This window comes from Narcine bancroftii, chromosome 2 (genome assembly GCF_036971445.1).
Source record: "Narcine bancroftii isolate sNarBan1 chromosome 2, sNarBan1.hap1, whole genome shotgun sequence".
NCBI classification, from domain to species: domain Eukaryota; kingdom Metazoa; phylum Chordata; class Chondrichthyes; order Torpediniformes; family Narcinidae; genus Narcine; species Narcine bancroftii.
The window spans coordinates 349,399,343-349,421,472 of NC_091470.1; the positions used below are offsets into that span (position 1 = coordinate 349,399,343).

Sequence of the window (22,130 nt, forward strand, 5' to 3'; positions counted from 1 at the left end):
TCCACTATTGCTATTTATTGCTCTCCTGCTGCGGCAAAGTTTGTACCTTCATTTTAATTTTTACTTCACATTCCTGCAGTCATCCTAAAACTTGGGTCATTTCAATCCCACAGTGCAATTGGCCATTTCACACTTGCATGATTGCATCACCGCCCCCTGCAGTCATTGATGATTATACTAGGGGTCGAGGCCATCAATCCCCGGCGTGAGCTGACATCATCTGACGCCAGCGTTGAGCTGATTTTGCCTTCACACTGGACACCTTAAAAGCCAATGGCCATTAATTCCTTGGCTCACTTGCAAGTGTGAAAAAGGCTTATGATGCAACTGGCAAGAATGCTCTCAATTCAGGTCCTGTAGAAGGTTGACATAATGCTGGCTAGTAGCCTTGCCCACTTCAGTCCTCGCAGGAAGTACGGTCACTTTTGCGCCTTCCTGACAAGTGAGGAGATGTATCTCCACTATAGGTTACTAGTTAAGAGAACTCTAAGGATATAGTCCTCTCTACTCTCTACTACAGAGTTGTTGATGTGTGGTCAGTCATAATCCTCCTGAAATCCACGGTCATCTCCTTCGTCTTGTCCACATTGAGACTCAGGTTGTGCACCATATCATGGGATTTTCCACCTCTTCTATGTTGCGTGACTCATCATTGTTGCTGTTGAGGCCAGCTACTGTGGCGTCATCTGGAAACTTGCTGACACGGTTCGAGATGGATCCGGCAATGCAGTCGTGGGTCAGTAGCGTGAGTGGGCTGAGCCCACAGTCCGGATGTGCACCAATGCTCCATGAGATGGTGGTCTCAATGCCAAGCTGAAGTCAATGAACTGCATCCTGGCGTATGAGCCATTGTTCTTCAGGTGGGCCAGGACGGAGCGAAGTGACAAGGCTATTGCACTGTCTGTGGCACGATTTCTTCTTCAGGTACATTGAAATTTGGTCCAGCGTCTCTGGGAGGTGTGATTTGATGCATTCTATCACAGATGATCAAAGGATTTCATGATGGTGGAGGTCAATGCCACAGGGCAGTTGTCATTGAGGCTTCTAAAATACTCAGTTGCTTCACTATGAAATGTCTTCGTGGGATACTTACCCTGAAGAAGTTCTCTTCTCTTCGAGAGAGTTCTGTAAGAATTTTTCTCTCTCTCTCTCTGCTCCCCATTTGCACTCCCTGCTTTCCTGCTTTTCACTCTTTCATTGAAGAAGGGCACAGGTCTCAAACATCGGATGTACATCTTTACCTCCTATGGATACTGCGAGACCTGCTGAGTTCCTCCAGCATTTCTGCGTTTTTATAGCAATCACACTGTCAGCACCTGAGGAAATAGATTTTCCTGATCTATCTTATCATGTTTAATGATCTCAGACACCTCAATTAGGTTCCCGGCAAAGGTGATCAAGATCAGTGCCCTGAGCTTCATTGACTGGCGCATCTTCAAATGCTACATCAAACCTCACCTACATTTTGTCTGTAGCCACTGCCTCACTCATCCACTGACAATGCCCGTAGACCATGACAGCTTTACAAGCCTGTCCCTTTTTTGCTAGGCCTCACCTTCATGCCTTATAGTTTACATGCACTGCTAGCTTCAACATATCTGGCTCTCAGCAAGGCATTGAAGTGCACATTCGGAGTTGGCAGAAATGGGATTGTGGAACAACGGCATCCTCCCCCCACAAGCCCCTCTACCAACCCAATCACTACCAATGGAGAGACAAAACAAGGAGTATCCTTAGACAGAATCCTGCATCTGACATCTCTGCTCATCCTACCAGCATTTTTATTTGCAGGTTGCTGAGGGTGTAAGTATTCACCTCACAATTTCACCCTCTCTTCATCATAACCTTACCCTTGAGTTTTTTCTTTAAGCAAGAACCACAACCTGTGCAGTTCATGATCATGACGATAAATGTGGTCAATTTGACATCCCCATCCAGATGTTGACAGTGTAATATCTGAGGCTGGGCTTCTAGGACCCAGGGCTTCTTGGGGGCTGGGAATGGTGGTGGCTGATGAAAGGTTGGAGATGAGCCTTGAGTTGTGATTTGGTGGGTGGGTGCACAAATAAGAACAACATTTTACACAGCTCCACTGCTGAATTGTGAATGGTTTAACTTGACCTTTGAATACATTGATCAACACCTTAATAGTGAACACTGTGAATAAAGTCAAGATTAGTTGTGTGGTGATATGTGCCCAGTAGGTCACTAAGGTTAATGGCTCTGCTGTAAGAGAGAGAGATGTTTTGCAGATATTGGTAGCACCAAAAGTGACGCAGTCCACAACTTCAGCTGCTGAGGACATGGGAAAAGACTTAAAAGAACCATAGAAGATCACAGAACAGAAACAGGCCCTTCAGCCCTGCTGAACTATTCTCCTGCCTCGTCCCACTTACCTGCACCCAGTCCATAGCCCTCCATACATCTTCCATCCGTTTACCTGTCCAAATTTGTATTAAATGTTAAAATTGAGCCTGCATTCACCACGTCAGCTGGCAGCTCATTCCACAGTCCCATTTCTCTGTGTGAAGAAGTGTCCCCTGATTTTACTCCTAAACTTTCCCATTTCACCCTTAATCTATGTCCTCTTGTTTGTAGCTCACCTACCCTCTGTAGGAAAGTCAGTAGTAAAATGCTGGTGTAAAGTGTATAAGGTGTGTTGCCCGATAAGATTACAAGGCTGTAGAGAAGCCTGCATGGAGCTCATTTTCCCAGCCATTTGTCAAGTTCGTTTATTGTCACATTATTACTGGTACTTTAAGAAGGATTTGCTCTGCGAGCAGTCCAGCAAGTCTAACTTGCATATAATAATGCAAAGAAGAGCACAAGCACGTCACAGTGCAGTGAAAAAAAATCAGTGGGTATATAGGAAAGGCAGCATGGGACAGTGTAGATGTACAAAGGCTGTTTCCCATGATGGGCAAGTCTTGGACCAAAGGGCACAACTTCTGGATTGAAGGGTGTCCGCTTAGAACAGAGATGCAGAGGAATTTCTTCAGCCAGAGGGTGGTCAATCTGTTGCCACAGGTGGTTGTGGAGGCCAAGTCATTGGTTTGATTTAAAACAGAGATTGATAGATTCTTGATTAGCCAAGGAATCAAAGGTTATGGGAAGAAGGCCGGACAGGGGGGCTAAGTGAGAAAATTGATCAGCTCGTGATTAAATGGCGGGGCAGACTCAATAGGCTGAATAGACTATTTTTGCTGCTGTGTAATGGTCATATGTCCATTCAGAAGCCTGATGCCTGTGGGGAAGAAACTCTTTGAATCTGTTGGTGTGTGAACCTGCTATTACCAGGCTGAAGACTATTCGGTTCATTGTGTTCATGCATGGAACGGAATTAAAGACCAATCTAGCCTTACCCCTCTTTCATCTTTGTGGATTGCAAAACTTCAAGTGCTGAAGGGGCATCAAATGTCCCACTTTGCTGAATTGGAGATGGCCTTGATATTCTGAGGATTTGATTCATGAAACCACTTGGGATGTGTGGTGGTTGCAAGCAGTTTATTAATTTAAATTATTTGAGAGTTATATTATTGAAACATAAACTGTGTTTGGATTTGTTGATAGAAATTGAGTAGAGAGGTTTTATCAGAATGACTTTATTATACAATGTGTTAAAAGAAGAAATAGCAAAGACAAGGTCATAATTGGATGTTCATCTCATTATTTGCTTGCTCAGTCTGCACTATAATAACGATATAAGTTACCCTCTGTTTTGTACCGTATTGAACAATTTGAGTGAAATACTCCCTAATCATCACTTTTAATTCTGTGGAAAAGAAATGTGAAATCTCTAGTTTTGAAATATATTGTATAAATAAATCTTTCCCAGATCATGCAAAAACTTAAACACTTGGTGACCATGGAAGTTCCTGACCTTTCAGCAATAGGTGTTTCAACCTCCCCTTCTCATTAATCCTCACCTTTCCTTTACAGTGACTTCCTTAGAGAAGAGCTTGCAAGCTCTTGGGACATCTAATGATGCACAAGAGCTCAGAGATGGACTGTGAGTCAATTTTTGATATAGATTTTCATGAAAAGACTAATGGCTTTGTCTGCTGTTATGCTCCAGTTGCATTGTGTAATTTTATATCTGTGAGTAATGGACCCATACAAAATGGTCATCGATTCACCACTGTAAAACTGGACTGAGAAAGCTCATAAAACCATCATAATGTGAAATTTAAACCTAATTTTGCCTTTTCCATCATGAATTTTAACCATGTTGGTAGGAGTTGAAATAAAGGACAATCTATTCTTGAATATAGAAACTGCCACTCATTTTAATAAGTGTTTCAAACTGATTTTGCTCGGGGCAAGTTGATAAGATGCAATTACCCTTTAATAAAGATGAATGAATTGTTGGATGCATTAGGCTAAGGGAAGTAACTTTTTATTAGTATTCATTTATTTTGGTTTGCTGAAAATATATATCTCAAACCTAATAACCCAGAAATTACGCTATTTTTCTTTTTCATTTCTTCTAATTACTGACAGTGAAAGATATTCAGTAAATAATGTAGCTTGAGGACAGATAGAGTAGTGGCCATGTACATTGTACATGAAGCTACCCTTTAACCTAAACGAGAACAACTCTGGTGGAGGACTACTTTAGGCTCAGGCCTAATCTTAAAAGCATTCAGATTTAATCTAACCTTGGCCAAACTGTTTCCGGAGGTGATAAGGTGTCACTGTGGGCATGAACCAGTTTCAGTTCTGACATGTTCCTGATTCATGTCTGAGACCACCCGCAAATTGGAGAACCAAAACCTCATCTTCCGACTGGGCACACTCCAATCACATGGCATTAACATCAATTTCTCTGATTTCCGTTAAACATCTATCGCCTTCTGCCCCAGCTCGCGCTCTCTCTCTCTCTCTTTCAGCATTTTTATGGTTTAACACCGCCTTGAAGGTGGCTCAATGAAAAGAAAAAAAAGTTGAAATTACCTTTATATGCAGAAGGCCTACAAGGCAGATCCAGCGTTGCTTTCAACTCAGCAGCGTCTGGAGCCATCTTCTGGAGCTGAGGGAGGCAGGGCGAGTGGTGCAGTAGCTCCACCTGTCGCCGTGCCATCATCTGTACCTGCCAAGAAGGGAAAGCCGCCTACACCTGAAATGGCGACTGAAGGGCAGGTAAGATCACTGGTGTTCAAGAGTTCAAGGAGTCTTAGGACTCAGTCAGATCTCCTGAGCAATGTAATTAGCTTTATTACGGTATATAGGATTTTAAAAATCCCGCTCCTGGTCGCGGGCTGATGATGTCAGCCTGACGTTATCAGCCTGCCCCCTTCGCAGTCGCTTTTAGCGGCATTGCCTTCGCGGAGAAGGTGAAGGGAGCCACTCCACCGCTGACTCTACCCCCCCAGGTTGATCGGAGTCTGCTCCCTGAATCTGTCTTCACAGCTTTCACAAAGTAAGTTAAGCAATGTAACTTTTTTTCACTACAAAAAGGCCTCTCTGTCTCTTTCTCTCTCTCTCCCCTTTTCTCTCTGCCAACTTCCTGTGGCTGGAAAGCCAAAATCCATTCTCACCTCTCATCTTATATCCAATTAACACCTTTTGTTGGTACGGACAAAATACCAGTTGTCAGTCTCTTTATTCTTGCACCTTCCTCTTTTTTGCTTATTCCTTGAAGAAGAACTCAGGCCCAAAACATTGGTGATATAATTTTACCCTCATAAGGATGCTGCTAGAGTTTCTCCACACATTTCTGTGTGTTTTCACCTGATTTATGTGCATCTGTGGAATCTTACGCGTTTTTTTTTCTCTCTCTGCACAATTCATTTGGTCTCGTTTTATAGCTTTATAACTTTGTATACGTTGCAACAAAAATTTACCAATGGAGCCAGTTAATGGTTAATTATTTTTGTGGTTGTGTATGACTGCAAGGAATAAATGGAAATTTAACTAAGCCCAGAAAGCTTCGAAACTAATGTTGCAACTTTGAAGTTGCTACCTGCCTTCTGGTGGGGTTGTTGGACAACTTTTAGAAAATTGAAATTAGATCAGGCCTTGTTGGCTTATGTCAAACATGTAAAATTATATATTTTACAGGTTGTTAATTAATGCATTATGTTTAATGCTGTTTAGTTTATGATTGAAATTAATTATTTAATAGAGCCTTCTTTGCATAACTTCACTAAACAGTGCCTCCCTATGGATATGCTGGCTTCTTATGGATGAAAGTAAATTTAATAATAATTGGACATTTTAAATTAGGTTTCATTTTTCCAGAAATTAATTTACAATTGTAATTAAATGCACCCAAACATGTAAATTTGAAGTGTTTTCAATTTAATTGTAGTGTGTAGCGGCAGCTTCGCTGCTACTGAAAGAACACACAACCAGACGGGTTGAGCTCAATGAGCAGAAAACCAGTTTATTGCTGGCTGCCGGGCTGGACTTATACTCCCAGCCCGGATCTGGCTGAGAACCGCGCTGGGGGGGCGCCAACGTCACTTGGGCGTCACGTGGTCCCCCATTGCGGGCTTCTGAGGCCAGTGCTGAAAAGAAGGAGACACCCCCGACGGTGCCATTTTGTCCGGCCGCGTGGATTCCAAGCGGGGCCGGTTCACCTGCCTAATGGCATGCCGACACACAGCCCCCCCCCCCCCCCCTCAGAACTGGCGCCAATGTACTTTTTAAGCTGGATGGCCTCGCTTCTTGGGTTGGGCCACAATCACTGGTTCTATAGGGTTGAAGTGAGCTGGCTTCAGCCTGTCCACAGTAAACAGAGTCCGCCTGCTGCCGATGTCCAGCATGAACGTAGACCCTGAACGCTGGACAACCCTGTACGGCCCCTTGTAAGGTCTCTGCAGAGGTGCCGCGGGCGGGTCCAGCCGAATAAAAATGTACTCTGTGGAGTGTAGCTCACTGGGGACGTAAGATGGCCGTGTGCTGTGTCTGGGTAGTGGTGGGGCTGCGAAAGAGTCCAAGTGGGCCCGGAGGCGGGGAAGTAGCTCTTGCGGCGACCACTGGGGGTTGTGAGGCGCATTGATGAACTCACCGGGCAATGCCAGCGGTGCGCCGTAGACCAGCTCAGTTGATGATGCCTGCAGATCCTCCTTGGGTGTGGAGTGGATGCCCAGGAGCACCCAAGGCAGTTCGTCCACCCAGTCGGGACTGGTGAGTCGGGCCATAAGTGCCAACTTAGGGTGGCGGTGCAGACACTCACCAGCCCATTGGTCTGCGGCTGATAGGCCATGGTGCGGTGTAGCTCTATCCCCAACCTGTAGGTGAGCTGTGCCCAGAGCGCAGAGGTGAACTGGGAGCTCCGATCATTGATGAGATGATTCGGAATGCCGAACCGGGTGACCCAACCGTGCAACAACGCTCGGGAGCAGGAATCCGTGGAGGCGCCCGGCATCGGGATCACCTCGGGCCAACGAGTGGTGCGGTCTACCACCATGAATAGGTAACAATTACCCCAGGAAACTGGTAAGGGCACAACTATGTCCACGTGAATGTGGCTTAACCGTTCCCAGACGTGCTCGAACTCTTGCACGGGCGCCCTAGTGCCTGTGCACCTTGGACATCTGGCAATGGGTACATGTTCTGGTCCAGCCCGCGATCTGCTTCCGCAACCCATGCCAGATGAACCGCTCTGCCACCATATGGACCGTGGATCTGATGGATAGGTGCGAAAGGTCGTGGATGTGATGGAAGACTTGCTTGCTCCACTGCTGGGGAACCACTGGCTGTGGGGTGCCATGGAGACATCACACAGGATGGTGCCTTCGCCGCTAGGAGTCAGGAGGTCTCGGAACTGCAGGCCCGTGATGGCAGTCCTGAAGACCAGGACCAGGTGTCAGCGCGCAGATAGCCGGTCATGAGAGTGCATTGGCGACCATATTGTCCTACCCTGCTTTGTGCCGAATGTCAGTGGTAAACTCCAACATGAAGGAGAGGTGACGCTGTTGGCGGGCCAACCAGGGATACTTTGCCGTTGCGAGAGCCTGAGTGAGGGGTTTATGGTCAGTGAAGATGGTAAAAGTCCTCCCCTCCAAGAACTAGCAGAAATTCCAACTGCCAGGTACATACCCAGTAACTCACGGTCAAAGGCGCTATACTTGCACTCTGGTGGGCGGAGAAGCCAGCTGAAGAATGCCAGTGGCTTCCATTGTCCATTCACCTGCTGCTCCAGGATGGCGCTGACGGCTGTGGCAGAGGCATCGACGGAGAGTGCCATATGCAGGTCAGTGTGCGGTCGGTGAGCATGGTAGCCTTCGCGAAGGCATCCTTGGTGGCCTTGAATGCACTGCGGGCCTCTGTGGTTCAGGTAAGCAGTTTGTGCTTGGCTGTGATGAGGGCGAATAGCGGCTGCATGATGCGTGCGGCTCCTGGGATGAATCGGTTGCAGAAGTTGACCAGACCCGCGAACTCCTGCAGCCCCTTGAGGTTGACCTGGCGTGGGAACTCCTTGATAGTGGCGGTCTTCGTAGCGGCAGGTGTGGCTCCTTCGGCCGTGATGGTATGGCCCAGGAACTGCATGGACTCTTTCCCGAACTGGCACTTGGCTGGGTTGATGGTGAGGCCAAAGTCAGCCAGCCGTGAGAAGAGGGTGCACAGGTGGGCCTTGTGTTGCGCCCAATCCCTGCTAGCGACGTGGATGTCGTCCAAGTAAATGAAGATGAAATCCAGGTCCCTGCTCACTGAGTCCATGAGGTGCTGGAAGGTCTGAGTGGTGTTCTTTAGCCCGAACGGCATGTGATGGAATTCGAACAAGCCGAAAGGGGGATGATGGCCATCTTGGGTATGTCCTCAGAGTGCACCGGGATCTGGTGATATCCGCGCACCAGGTCAACCTTGGAGAAAACCCTTGCAACCATGCAGGTTGGCCGTAAATTCCTGGATGTGACGGATGGGGTAACGGTCAGGAACTGTCGCCTCGTTGAGCCGTCGATAGTCTCTGCAGGGGCGCTAGCCGCCTGAGGCTTTCAGGACCAGATGGAGTGGCGAGGCCCACGGGCTTTCAGGGTGCTGAATGATCGCCAGCTCCAGCACATGCGAAAACTCTTCCTTCGCCACCTGGAGCTTGTCTGGTGGGAGCCGGTGTGCCTTGGTGTGAATAGGTGGGCCCTGGGTGGGGATGTGGTGGAACACCCCATGGCGCGGTGAGGCAGAGGAGAACTGTGGCCTGAGGAGGGCTGGAAACTCATTCAGGATTCGCTGGAACTCGTCTCTGGGCATGCTGATCTTGGCCATCTGCATCTGCTCTGTGCAGGAAGCGTCGAGGCGAACAGCCTGGAAAGTCCGGACGTCTACCTGACACCTACCTCGAATGTCCACCAGGAGGCCGTGGGCGAGGAGGAACTCGGCACCCAGGATGGCGGTTGGAAGGGACAAGACGATGAACCTCTACGAGAACTTTCGCTGGCCGATCTGGAAGTGGACTGTCTTGTTCCCATACTTCCGGATCTCTGTTGTGTTGGCCTCACAGAGGGGAGGTCCTCGAGGTCGGTTCCTGGACTCTGATTAGATTTTAATAAATATATTTCAGTTTTCTTTTCTTTTTCTTTGGCTCTCCTCAAGAAAGTAGGCTGATCTGGGCCCCAGTGTCGACGAGGAAGCACTGGCCACTGACTGAGTCCCGCAGGTAGAGGAGGCTGTGTCCTTGTCCATCTGCCACAGCCATTAACAGCAGCCATCCTGCTCGTTTCCCTGGAATGAGCAGGGCTGATGACACTTCCGAGATTTGGCTCCCCAGCGCTGGTGGTAGAAGCAGATCCCCGGAGTGTATGCCATGTCCCTGGTTATGCTCGGTGGCCCCTGCAGGGGCCGGGTGTTCTACCCCAGCAATAGGGGCAGGCTTGGCGTGGTTATGCCTGTACCTCGTGACATGTGGACCATTGAGCCCTCCGGGAATCGCTTGAGCCATAGCACTTGGGCCTTCTGAGCAACCTTCCTCGGGCCAGTAACGGCCGGATGTCCTCGGGCAGATGGTCGAGGAAAATTCGCTCAAAGAGTGGGCAGTTGGTTTTTCATAACTATATTTATTCGTTCAACAAAGTTATTACATACAATAATAAAAATACATATTATGAACGATAACAAATTTTCCCCTCTCAGCCTACTCTCTTTAGGAGAGCCAAAGAAAAAGAAAAGAAAACTGAAATATATTTACTAAAATCTAATCAAGGTAAATCTAAATAAATATTCTAAATATAAAGACCACTTATTAAAAAAATTATCATGTAAAACATACGTAATTTTTTCCATTACTAAACAAGTTTTCATCTCATGATGCCATCTATTAATATCAATCACATTAGCATTTTTCCATGTACTTGGAACCTTGTACAATGTATATTGTTTTGCAACAGATAAAGCTAAATACACAAAAGCAATCTGAAATGTATCTAATCCTAAATCTTTCAAAGGATTCAACTCACACAACAAAAATATTGTCAGATCCAGAAGTATTTTGATCTTATACAAACGTTCCAAAAACAATTGAATTGCTTTCCAAAAAGATTGTATATGTACACATAACCAAACAGCATGAAAAAAAGTTCCAACTGAATTACCACATCTAAAACAAGAATCTGATTCACTAAAACCATATTTTTTAAAAGCTTTTCAGGTGTTAAATACAATTGATGTAAAAAATTGTATTTAACCATTGCATAATGGACATTTATCAATCTAGTAACACCATCATGACAGATATCTAACCAATCATCCTCAGAAAAAGTAAAGTTGATATCCCTTTCCCATTTAATCTTAGACCTATTCCATTCCTTTTTTTCCATACTTTCCTGTAATATTTGATATATCAATGAAATATATCCCTTCTTTGGTGCAATCACAAGAAAAGATTCAAATTTAGTCAATTTAGATAAAATCATATTTCTACCAAATATTTGTTTTACTAGAGATTGCAGCTGATAATAAACAAATAAAGAATTCTCATTAATACCAAAATCTTCCTTCATTTGATTAAATGATAAAATGTGACCTTCTTTAAAACAATCCCCCAAGTTTTTTATACCTTTAGATTTCCAATGTAATAAACATTGATTATACATTGAAAAAGGAATGTTGGTTATTATATAACGGTGATAGAACCTATCATTCTATTTTTCCTCATCCATAACTTCATTAAATGTTTTAGTATAGGCACATTATATTGTTGTAACAAATTTGTATTCCACCTAAACAAAAATTGATGTATTTCAAATTCAGAAATACTTGCCATCTCAATTTTAGCCCAACTAGGGAGCCGTACCAAATCCATTAATAAACTAATAAATTTAAATTGAGCTGCCTCATAATAATTTTGAAAATGTGATAAGGGTAATCCCCCTAATGCATATTTCCAGGTTAACTTATTCAAAGCTACTCTCGGAAATTTACCCCTCCATAAAAACTCCCTAACCATTTTATTTAAATCTTGAAAAAAAAATTTATCAAGTAAATACGGAATAGATTGTAACAAATATTGTATTTATCCTTCTCATTAAATTGATAGGTAAATCTTTCCATTTAATCAAATCAGTTTTAATTTTTTTCATTAATGGAGCATAATTTAATTTATATAAAGATTGATAATTAACATTCAAAATTATACCCAGATATTTAATTAGATCAGTCCACTTCAAATTAATAATATTTTTATAAACTGAATAATCTCCTTCACTTACCGGTAATATTTCACTTTTTTCCCAATTAACTTTATATCCAGAAAGACATCCATATTGTATTAAACATTCCTTCGAATGCAAAAGTGACTGAGCTGGGTTTATTAAATACACCAATACATCATCAGCAAATAAATTAATTTTATACTCCTCGTCTAAAACTTTCTTACCTTGTATCTGTGTATTTTGTCTTATCAACTGTGCTAAAGGTTCAATCACTAATGCAAACAAAGCTGGTGATAAAGGACAACCTTGACGAGTTGTTCGAGTTAACTTAAAAGATTCCGAAATCAAACCATTCATCAATACTCTAGCTACCGGTTTACTATATAGAGCCCTAATCCAACCAATAAAAGAAGGACTAAACTTAAATTTCTCCAAAACTTTAAACAAAAAATTCCATTCAACTCGATCAAATGCTTTTTCTGCATCTAAGGATATCACCATCGGATGATCTAAAGATTGTCGAAATCTATTAATCAAACTAATCACGCGCAAAATGTTATCTGAAGCATATCTATTCTTTATAAAACCTGTTTGATCAATATGAATCAACTTTAGTAAAAATTTAGCCAATCTATTCGCTAATATTTTAGCTATTATTTTATAATCTAGATTTAACAAAGAAATTGGTCTATATGAAGATATTTTCAAAGGATCTCTATCTTTTTTTAGGAATTACTGTAGTTAAAGCATTAGAACAAGACTAAGGTAAATCATAATATTCTCCAACTTGACGTAATACATCCCCAAACACTGTAAATAAATCATCATTAAAAATTTTATAAAATTCAACCGAAAATCCATCATCACCAGGCGATTTACCGTTCGGCATTTGCAGCATAGCCATTTTAATTTCTGAATCAGTAAATGGTTCATCTAACTCCTGTATATCTCCATCCTCTAATATCGGTAAATTCAACTGTGATTTAAAAAAATCAATCGATCCAGTTTCCTGTTTTCCTTCAGATGTATATAACTTCTTATAAAATGAGTAAAATTCATCATTAATCTCACGAGGTTTATGTAATAAAAGAATTCCGTCTAACCGCATTAATAGTCCTCGATATCTGTTCTTTCTTTAATTACCACGCCAATACCTTATGTGCTTTCTCTCCCCATTCGTAATACCATTGTTTAGTCCTATTAATCACGCATTCAAATTGATAAGATTGCAAAGTATTATATTTCATTTTCAGCCTAGATAATTCTATTTTTTGATCTTCTGTAGCATCTTTCTGAAATTCTAACTCATTGATCTGTTTCTCTAATTCGAGACTCTGATTCATCTGTATTTATGATATGACGATACTTGAAATGGCACAAACCTGTTTAATGGGGTCCTAAAATAGGGTTTCTCATTGCTTTTCATTTTCATTTGTCGAGGAATGAATAATTAATGTGCAGGGCATTGATTCTACCATTTCTGATGCTGATATTTGAATTGGATTGTTGGCTTTAACACAATGTCACTCAGTCTGATAGGCTGAGCTTACATTGATTCCCTGAAGACGTTCATCCGAATGTCCCCTCTATTTCCATTGCATCGATGACGGATTACCAGCACCTATTGTTGCCTTTCAACTATCACTGACATTGTTACTGACTTATTGCAAAGGGGCCATTGCAAGCCTTGCTCCATGTACTAGCAACATTTTTGATTTTGCCCCTTGTATTTCTAGGACTACTTTGTCCAGCAGCAATCACAGTATTGCAGAAATTCTGCAGCCTACATTGTGACTCACAACCTGCTCACTGTTCATCCTGTCTGCCCTGTTGCCCTTGTCACCTCCTTTCATCGGGTTTCCACACATTCTTCAAGATTAGTTTGGTTGCTGGCTGAACGAGCGCAAAATTTTCAACTGAGCAGATGTGATTTTTAAGATCAAGTAGCCTTGGAAGAAGGATAAAGATTGATATAGATCAGGATTTCCTTTTCTTGAGGGAGGAGTCAGGCCCAAAATGTCAGTAATGTATCTTTATCTTCTTAAGCACCACCAGTAGCCACAAAGACTAAGCTGAGGCTTTAATGTACAGAAGAACCTTGCTGGCCTGGATCCAGGTATAGGAATGGAGGGAAGGGAGAGGTGGCTTGACCTTTATGGCCCAGGACCACAGGGGAAGAGTCATAGGGTATGAGTCATCCGTGGGCGGGCCAGCTCCATATGTACAGTAGCCAACAGTAACTATATACAATGGAGGAAACCTATCACCACATACCTCCTATAGATGCTGTGAGACTGGCTGCGCTCCTTCAGCGTCTCTGTTTTTACTAAAATCAAGCATCTGAAGAATTCCATGTGTTACATGATTTCCTTTTTGACCAGGCATTTAGCCTTGTGCCTAGGGTGGCGAGATTTTAGACTTTTTAGAACTCTGTCCTCCATCTGGTGCTACCTCGATTAATTACATTAATTTGTCCTCCATTTTTGGGTATAAGCCCTTACCCCCCCAAATGGAGAACAGATTAGGGGACAGAAACCACAGAAATGACAAGGCAAATGCCACTTCCCTGTTAAATGCAGCCTGCTGGGGCCCGTGGGCCATGTGCGGCCACGTTTCTTTTGATGCACATTACGAGTGCCGGCTGACACATGTGTGATCGATTGGAGCACCGGGGCTGGCTGGCGCATGCACGGTGGGTTAGTTTCCTGTGGCTGGTTGGCGCGTCCGTGGTGGGCCCGAAGACAGAGGATTCAGGAATGCTCAGTGAAGGCACATAGTTCTGGTGCGATCTTCAGCAGTGCTTGCTCATTGACGTTGAGTGGAGTAGTTGTGGACTTTGAAGGAGGATGAGTGAGCTTCCATATTCACTTTTTTCAGTTCTTTATTTGCACTGTATGATATGTAATATGCGGAATGCTAAATCATTGAATAGGAAAAAGGCCTCGAGCAGAAAATCACTGATTTATGTTGAAATAGCTAGGTTTTTGATCGATTTATATAGTCAACAAAAGTTTTGTGCAAGAACTTTTATTTAATAAAATAACTAAGGTGCTTATCTGTTTGTATTTTTTGCTTTTGCAATATGGTTTAAAAACTTTTTTTGAAACGCACTGTACGTGTATATGGGATATATATGGTAACATGACCATGTCCTCAGGGCCAGCACCAAGGTGGGCATCCCCCCCCCCCCAAATGAGTTATTGTACTTCCCCCACCTACAGCACTAGTGTGAATAGCATAAGCACATGATATAAGAACTCTCCTCCCCCCATGTTGTCACCCTAATGCCCCCCCCCCCCCCATTAGACGATATGATGCCAAGCCTGCATGTCCTCCTTTTGTGTCTTATTTGCACATATACAAGATGCCTTTCGCTGCTGCGCGGAGACATCAAGCAGCCATACTTCTTGGGATTGCTCCCTGTGCTTTGTGACAGTAAGGGTAGTGTCATTGTCACAGAATCTTAGGATTTTAAAGCATGGAAACAGGCCCTTCATGCTGACCAAGCCAGTCTCATTTGCAAGCATTTGGCTCATATCATTCTGATTCATTACCTGTCTAAATGTCCATTAGCTGTGACAATTGTGCCTGCCTCTACCATTTCCTCTTGCAGCTTGATCTGAATACCTACCACCCTCTGTGTGAAAAGGTACAAAATACTGATTACTGTACTGAAGTGGGTCCAGTGGAGATTCATCAGGTTATTACCTGGATCGGAGGACTTTACTTACGCAAAGGGGTAGGATAGACGGGGTTTGCATTCCCTGGAGCAAAGCAGTCTGAGAGATGCTAAATTATAAGAGGCAGAGATGGAATGATTAGTTAAAATCTTTCTCCCTTGGACAGGAAATCAATAACAAGAAGGCAAAGGTTAAAGGTGAAAGAAAGGAGTTTGAAAAAGGGGACACACATGAGACGATAGACACTGGAATCTGGAGCAAAAAAAAACTGCTGGAGAAAGCGGGTGTGACAAGAGTTCGCAGATAATGGAATTTGAAGCAAAAATCACTTTTCTCTTATCACCTCTCCTTGGTTCACCTATCTCAGTGGTTCTCAACTTTTTTTTCCACTCACATGCCACCGTAAGTAATCCCCTCCTAATCACAGAGTACCTATGACATCCGTAGGTGCTCTATGGTTAATAAGGGATTACTTAAGGTGGTACATGATTGGAAGACAGAAGATTGGGAACCATTGGCCTATCCCTGATAGGTCCCTGTCCAACCACTCCCACTCTGCCCTCATTGTGCTGGTGATCACCCCTCTACACTCTCAGCTTTACCGCCATCTATTGGCATAATTCAGGAGCACCATTGAGGATTTACCATTTGCCTGGATGATATCACTTAGCATTCCTCAGTCGGGTCATCTCACAGACTTCAAACCCAGTCTCTCCTACCTCTTTGCGTAAGTAAAGTCCACCAATCCAGGCAATAACCTGATGAATCTCCACTGCACCCATTCCAGTACAGTAATCAGTATTTTGCACCTTTTCACACAGAGGGTGGTAACACAAAAAAAAATCTTGCGAAAGCATGGAAGCACTTCATTTTCTCCATCAATAATGCACTATAGTTGCAGGTGCACAATCTGCGAAACACATTGCACCAATTTGCCTGGGCTGCTTTGACCTCTCATAGTCCTGCAACTTCAAATACGAAGAAGAATAAAGTGGACACCTCCATCTGTGGATTCCCCTCTAAGTTGTCAACCGCCGTTCCTTCATCTTCTAGGGGTGGTGGGGGAGGGGGGGAAACAACCTTTCAACAAGCCTCAGGCCCGGAATATCAACCATTCTTTTTTTTTTCTCTGCCCGCTGAGCTCCTCCAGCGGATTATTCTTTGCTGCAGGTCGCAGCATCTCCTGTATGTCTCGAAGGGCCAGTGAAGGCAGCTGTCTTCACTATTCCATTGCTCGGGAGGCGAGAAGGTGCAAAATGTTGAGAAAAACAAACCTCGTTGATAATTAAGTAGCCGAAAGCTACCATGGTTTTTTTTTGTATGGAGACGTTCAAGTGCGGAATTAATCCTCAGCGTTTGAACTAGCATTAGTGAGTTAGAGATAAAAATATGGTTAAAAACTTTGGAGTCTTAGCTGCAGGGGCTGATGTCCTGTGACTGCAGATTAGGTTTCAAATGTGATATATTGCAGTGAAATATGGAAAAATGCAGGTTAAAATAAAGGTCAGATTCATATTATTGTAAGGCCATCCAATGAAAATGTCCGCTACCTATCTTCTAAGAGGATAGATTCACTAACATTTCAAAGCTGGACTTGTTCGTACTGCATCAAAAGACAAGCTAATATAGATTTCAGACATTGTCAGAGTGCATACATGACATCACATACAACCCTGAGATTTCGATTTCCTGCGGGTGAGGCAGAATTTCCACCTATTGGTAGTGCAAGAAAAAGTACGTAACCTGCACATGTCAAGAAATGTAGAAACATGAACAAACTGGCTGTGCAATATAGAGAAGAAAAACATCAATCAAGTGCAGAAAGGAGAGTCCTTAAATGAGTCCTGATGGAGTTTGTTGTTGAGGAGTCTGATGATGGAGCTGTTCCTGAACCTGGTGGGAGATGGTATTCATCAGAGCTGTAGAAACTAGGAGACTTTTTGGTATTGACTTTGATTGAGGTCAGAGGAGGAAATCATCTCACATTTTCCCTCCCTTATCACTAATTTAAAATAAGCACCTTGTGGAGGACACTGGAAGAAAGGGGGCCTTTGAACAGCACTGCTCAAAAGCCAAGATTTATATTGGAATACTGAGAAAGCATAAAAACATGCTCAGACAAGAACTTGCACAGACAACCACTTTGGATGGACATGACCTGTGTCAGAAATGACTTGCATTGGGATGAAGCTTGGTCTAAAGTTTAATAAAGGTATATGACAATCACCTGAATTTACAATGGAGATTGGTTGAGAGTACAATAGAGAGAGAGAGAGAGTGGGCTGGTCAGGAGGATAACAGGGTTATTTCAGACACTAAAATTGCTGTTTTAATAAAGATACTTAAAACATGATTATCATTGCTTTTGACACAGGCAGCTGGTAGATTGACACCTTGGAAACATTCTTTCTGACAGCTAATCCTTTTAGTATTACCATGAAGATTATTGCTTCTCTTAGTGAATATCAGGTATGCCATTGCAGACTTCAAAGTCAGAAAGACAGAATAGGACAGAAATGTTCTGGTAGCTCTTGGTAAGGCTCTGGAAATTAATCAGTAATTCAAGCTAACGGCAAAGGGATCTTATAACGGCAAAGGGATCAAAGGATACCCTCCTCCAAAATGATTTAAGCTGATTCAGGCATGGATGTGTGTTTCACCACCAATGCCTTCTTCAACATCTGGTGCTGGTCTGGAGTCGGCTTCATTTCCATCACTTGAGAGGGTGGCCCTCGTCTGATGTACAGTAAAGCCCCTGGTATCCGGCAACAATGGGGGTTGGCAGATGACGGATAAGTGTATTTTATGGTTGCCTGAGGCTCATTCTTATAATGCCTAATTAATACACTTACATTAAGAATAAACAGTTTAAAAGACAATAGTCAAAAATACTATAATGTACTTAACAGTCACAAATAGATCTTCAGAGCTTGGTTGTTGTTCAAGTAAGCTGCAGTTCCCTTAAGCAGTGCAAAATGTAAAGTAACTTGAAAAATTCAATATTGTAGTCCTTAATTATGTAAAGTTCACTTCAATCAGGTAATTCCCATAATTTAGGAAACGTTAGTTTTCCAAATCAACTAAATAGACCATTTTCAGTATACACTGAACAAACTTTACTTGCGAATTAATGGCAAGGCACACCAATTTTAAACATGTATTTTTTACCTATTATTTTATTATTTATTTCAATTTTTAGTTATTTTCTTGGATTTTTCTGCCGGTTGTTGAGACTGCCAGTTGTTTGAATTCCGGATGCAAGGGGCTTTACTGTACTAAAGAAATTTGGAAAAATGTATGCATAGAAATGGCATGTGGATTAATTGCAGCTTGGTCAGCATGGATTAATTTGGGCTGAAGGGTCTGGTCTGTGCTGTATGACTCAAAATTTTATGAAGGTGCTAGATTTTTGACAACTCCATTGCAGTCTGTCTTGTCTTCAGTTGACCACCCTCAGCTATCTCTCATCCTTCTTTACATTTCTGCTTCCATCAGCCTTTTAATTTTGGGGAGCAGAGTCTGCGTGAATTTAGTTCAAAACTCTGACCCAAGCCGCTTATCATCTGTGAGGTTGGAAAATTGCAGAAAGCTCAGATGCTGAGGAGAGACCCTGACTGATAGTTTATCATGTTCACCTTCTTATGGAAGGTGAAGCGTGAAGGTGAAGCGATGTTGTCCTGTGTTCAAGTAGCCACCTGGAAGAGTTGATTCCTGTGAACTGCAAACACTGTCATTTTAGTCTCTTGCATCAGCATCTGAGACCTGACCATGTGGTAAAACACGAAAGTCTGCAGACATGATGGTTGAAGTAAAAACACAAAGTTGGAGAAACTCAGCAGGTCAAGACAGCAAAGGTAAAAATACATAAATGACATTTCGGGCTTGAGCCCCTCATCAAGGTAAACCTCAAGAAAGAAATCAGGAAAGCTGAAAGAAGACATGAGTTTGCTTTGGCAAACAATGTGAAGAAAAATCCTGAGGGTTTCAACAGGTATATTAAGAGCAAAAAGATAGTAAGGGACAAAATTGATCACCTTGAAGATCAGAATTGTTGGCTTTGTATGGAGCCAAAAGAGATGGGAGAGGACGAAAATGTTTTCTTTTCATCAGTATTCACTCAGGAAAAGTGCACAGAGTCGTGGAAAGTCAGGAAAGCAAGCAATAAGTTCAAGGAACCTATACAGATTAAAGAGAAGGAACTATTTGCTGTCTTAAAGCAAATAAAAGTGGATGAATCCCCAGGGTCTGAGAAGGTATTCCCTCAGACTTTGAGGGAGGCCAGTGTAGAAAATGCAGGGGCTCTGGAAAAAAATATTTAAAATGTCCTTAACCATGGGTGTAGTAACAGAGGATTGGAGGGTAGCTCAAATTGTTGTTGCATACAAAAGTTTCCAGAAGTAACCCTGGAAATTATAGACCGGGGAGCCTGACAGTAGTAAGTAAATTATTGGAAGGTGTTCTAAGGGATCAGAAATACAATTATTTAGATAGCCATGGATTGATTAGAGATAGTCAACATGGCTTTGTGTGTGGTAGATCGTGTTTAACCAATCTTATAGAGTTTTTTGAGTAGGTTACCCGGAAAGTTGATGAAGGAAAGGCTGTGGATATTGTCTACATGGACTTTAGTAAGGCCCATATGGGAGGTTAGTCAGGAAGGCTCAGACGCTAGGTATTCATGGTGAAGGAGTGAATTGGATTCAACAATGGCTAGACAGGAAAAGCCAGAGAGTAGTGGTGCATGACTGCTTCTCAGACTGGAGGATTGTGACTTGTATGCATCAGCGATTGGTGCTGGGACCATTGTTTTTTGTCGTCTATATCAATGATCTGGATGATAATGTGGTAAATTGGATCAGCAAGTTTGCAGATGACACTAAGATTGGAGGTGTTGTGGACAGTGAAGAAGATTTTCAAAGCTTGTAAAGAGATCTGGACCTGCTAGAAAAATGGGCTGAAAAATGGCAGATGGAGTTGATAAGTTTGAGGTGTTGCATTTTGGAAGGACAAACCAAGAAAGTACATACACAGTGAATGGAAGGGAACTGAGGAGTGCAATAGGGCAGAGGGGCCTGGGAATACAGATACATTATTCCCTGAAAAAGGTGTCACAGGTGGATGGGGTTGTAAAGAGAGCTTTTGGCAAATTGATCTTCATAAATCAAAGTATTGAGTATAGGAGTTCAGATGTTATGGTAAAGTTGTTTAAGACATTGGTGAGGTCAAATTTGGAGTATTGTGTGAGTTTTGGTTTCCTAACTAAGGAAATATATCAATAAGATAGAAAGAGTGCAGAGAAGATTTACTAGGAAGTTGTCTAGACTTCAGGAACTGGGTTACAGTGAAATGTTAAACAGGCTAGGATTTTATTCCTTGTAGAAGAGTGAGGGGAGATTTGATAGTATTTAAAATTATGAAGGGGATAGTATGACAGTATATAAAAAATGTTTTGGGAGATAAACTGGGAAAGTTAGAGTAGGTTGCATACAAACACTTTAAAACAGACCTTATTTGAAAAACTGGAGCTCTGCCCCATGCTAGACATATCGGGGCCTCAGAGCTTTTGCAAAAGCTTTGAAAAGTGCTCAAGAGACTTCACTAAAAATGGATTCTTGTTTACAAAAGGCAACAGATGAATGATTCTTGTCAGACCCGCCTTCTGTCTGGAGATGTTCTAAGAGGGTCATGTGGTTCTTTCCCCCCACTATTTATTTCTCCTCCAAACATTATCTTTGGTCTTCACTCTCATCACAACTCGAGCGGGGTGATGAATCTGTGGAAGTTGTTGCCACAGTCATTATGTAGATTTCAAGCAGAGGTTAATGCGCTCTTGATGAGCAAGGGTATCAATGGTTATGGGAAGAAAGCAGAAAAATGGGGTTGAAAGGAAGAATGAAGTAGTGACGATTTGAATGGCAGAGCAGACTTGATGGGCTGAATGCCATAATATTGCTCCTATCTCTCATAATCCTAAGTGCAGCATGTAGCCTTTGTTGGTACTCCAGTGGTTTGCATTGACTCCAAATGGATTTCTTCTCAAGCAACACCTAAAGAACGGAACGTGGTAACTGATTAAATATGTTGTCTCCTCATTATTCTCCGCATGCAAGACACAATGGAAATTTCTGATCCCTCACTTTCAAGTTCAAGTTTATTGTCTTCTCATTGTACATATTCTGTAGATATACAATCCAATAAATAGCATATGTCTGGACCCTCATGTACACGCACAGACACAATATACCCTACAGAGAAATGACATATATACAGAGTGATCCAAAATAAATGCATACAAAAATAATTTGCGGGTTTCTAAGATTGTTCAACAGGCTCATGGTCTGCAAGAAGAAGCTGTTTCCCAGCCTTACAATCCTGGTTTTTATGCTCCTGTATCTCTTTCTTGAAGAAAGTGTCTCAAAGATGCTGGAGCCTGGATATTAAGGATCCCCCAGGATTCTCTGAGGCCTCTTTAAGCATCCTTCCTGCAGATATCGTTAGTAGAGCAAAGGGACACTCCACTGATCTTCTCAGCCATTTTAATCACACTCCTTACTGACCTCCAACCAGATGCTTTGCATCTACCTTATCACGCTATGATGTAACCAGCCAGGACACTCTTGATTAGGCTCCTGTAGAATGCAGTTAGGATGGTTGCAACTATCCTTGGCCTGCTCAACCTCCTTAGGAAGTGTTGGCACTGTGGTGCCTTCCTGAGGATGCTTTGTGGTAGGGTAGGCCGTCTTTTAAATAGATGCCAAGGAGCATTGGTGCTCTCATTCTCTCTTGGATGACAAGCAAAGCTTTATAATGAAAAGAAGTTTATTGCCATATACATTATACATATGCACCAAAATCTGAC

At 42.7% G+C, this 22,130-nt stretch overlaps 1 protein-coding gene across 12 annotated transcripts in view; it reads left to right on the plus strand.

Moving 5' to 3' along the window:
- Positions 1 to 22,130, plus strand: part of tsnare1 (T-SNARE Domain Containing 1) — a 962,849-nt gene that overhangs the window by 356,689 nt on the left and 584,030 nt on the right. For all 12 annotated transcript variants that reach the window (XM_069922261.1, XM_069922260.1, XM_069922262.1 and 9 more), the window contains one exon: positions 3,940 to 4,009. In XM_069922261.1, coding sequence (XP_069778362.1) covers positions 3,940 to 4,009 — 70 coding nt within the window. The remainder of the gene's footprint in view (positions 1 to 3,939; positions 4,010 to 22,130) is intronic.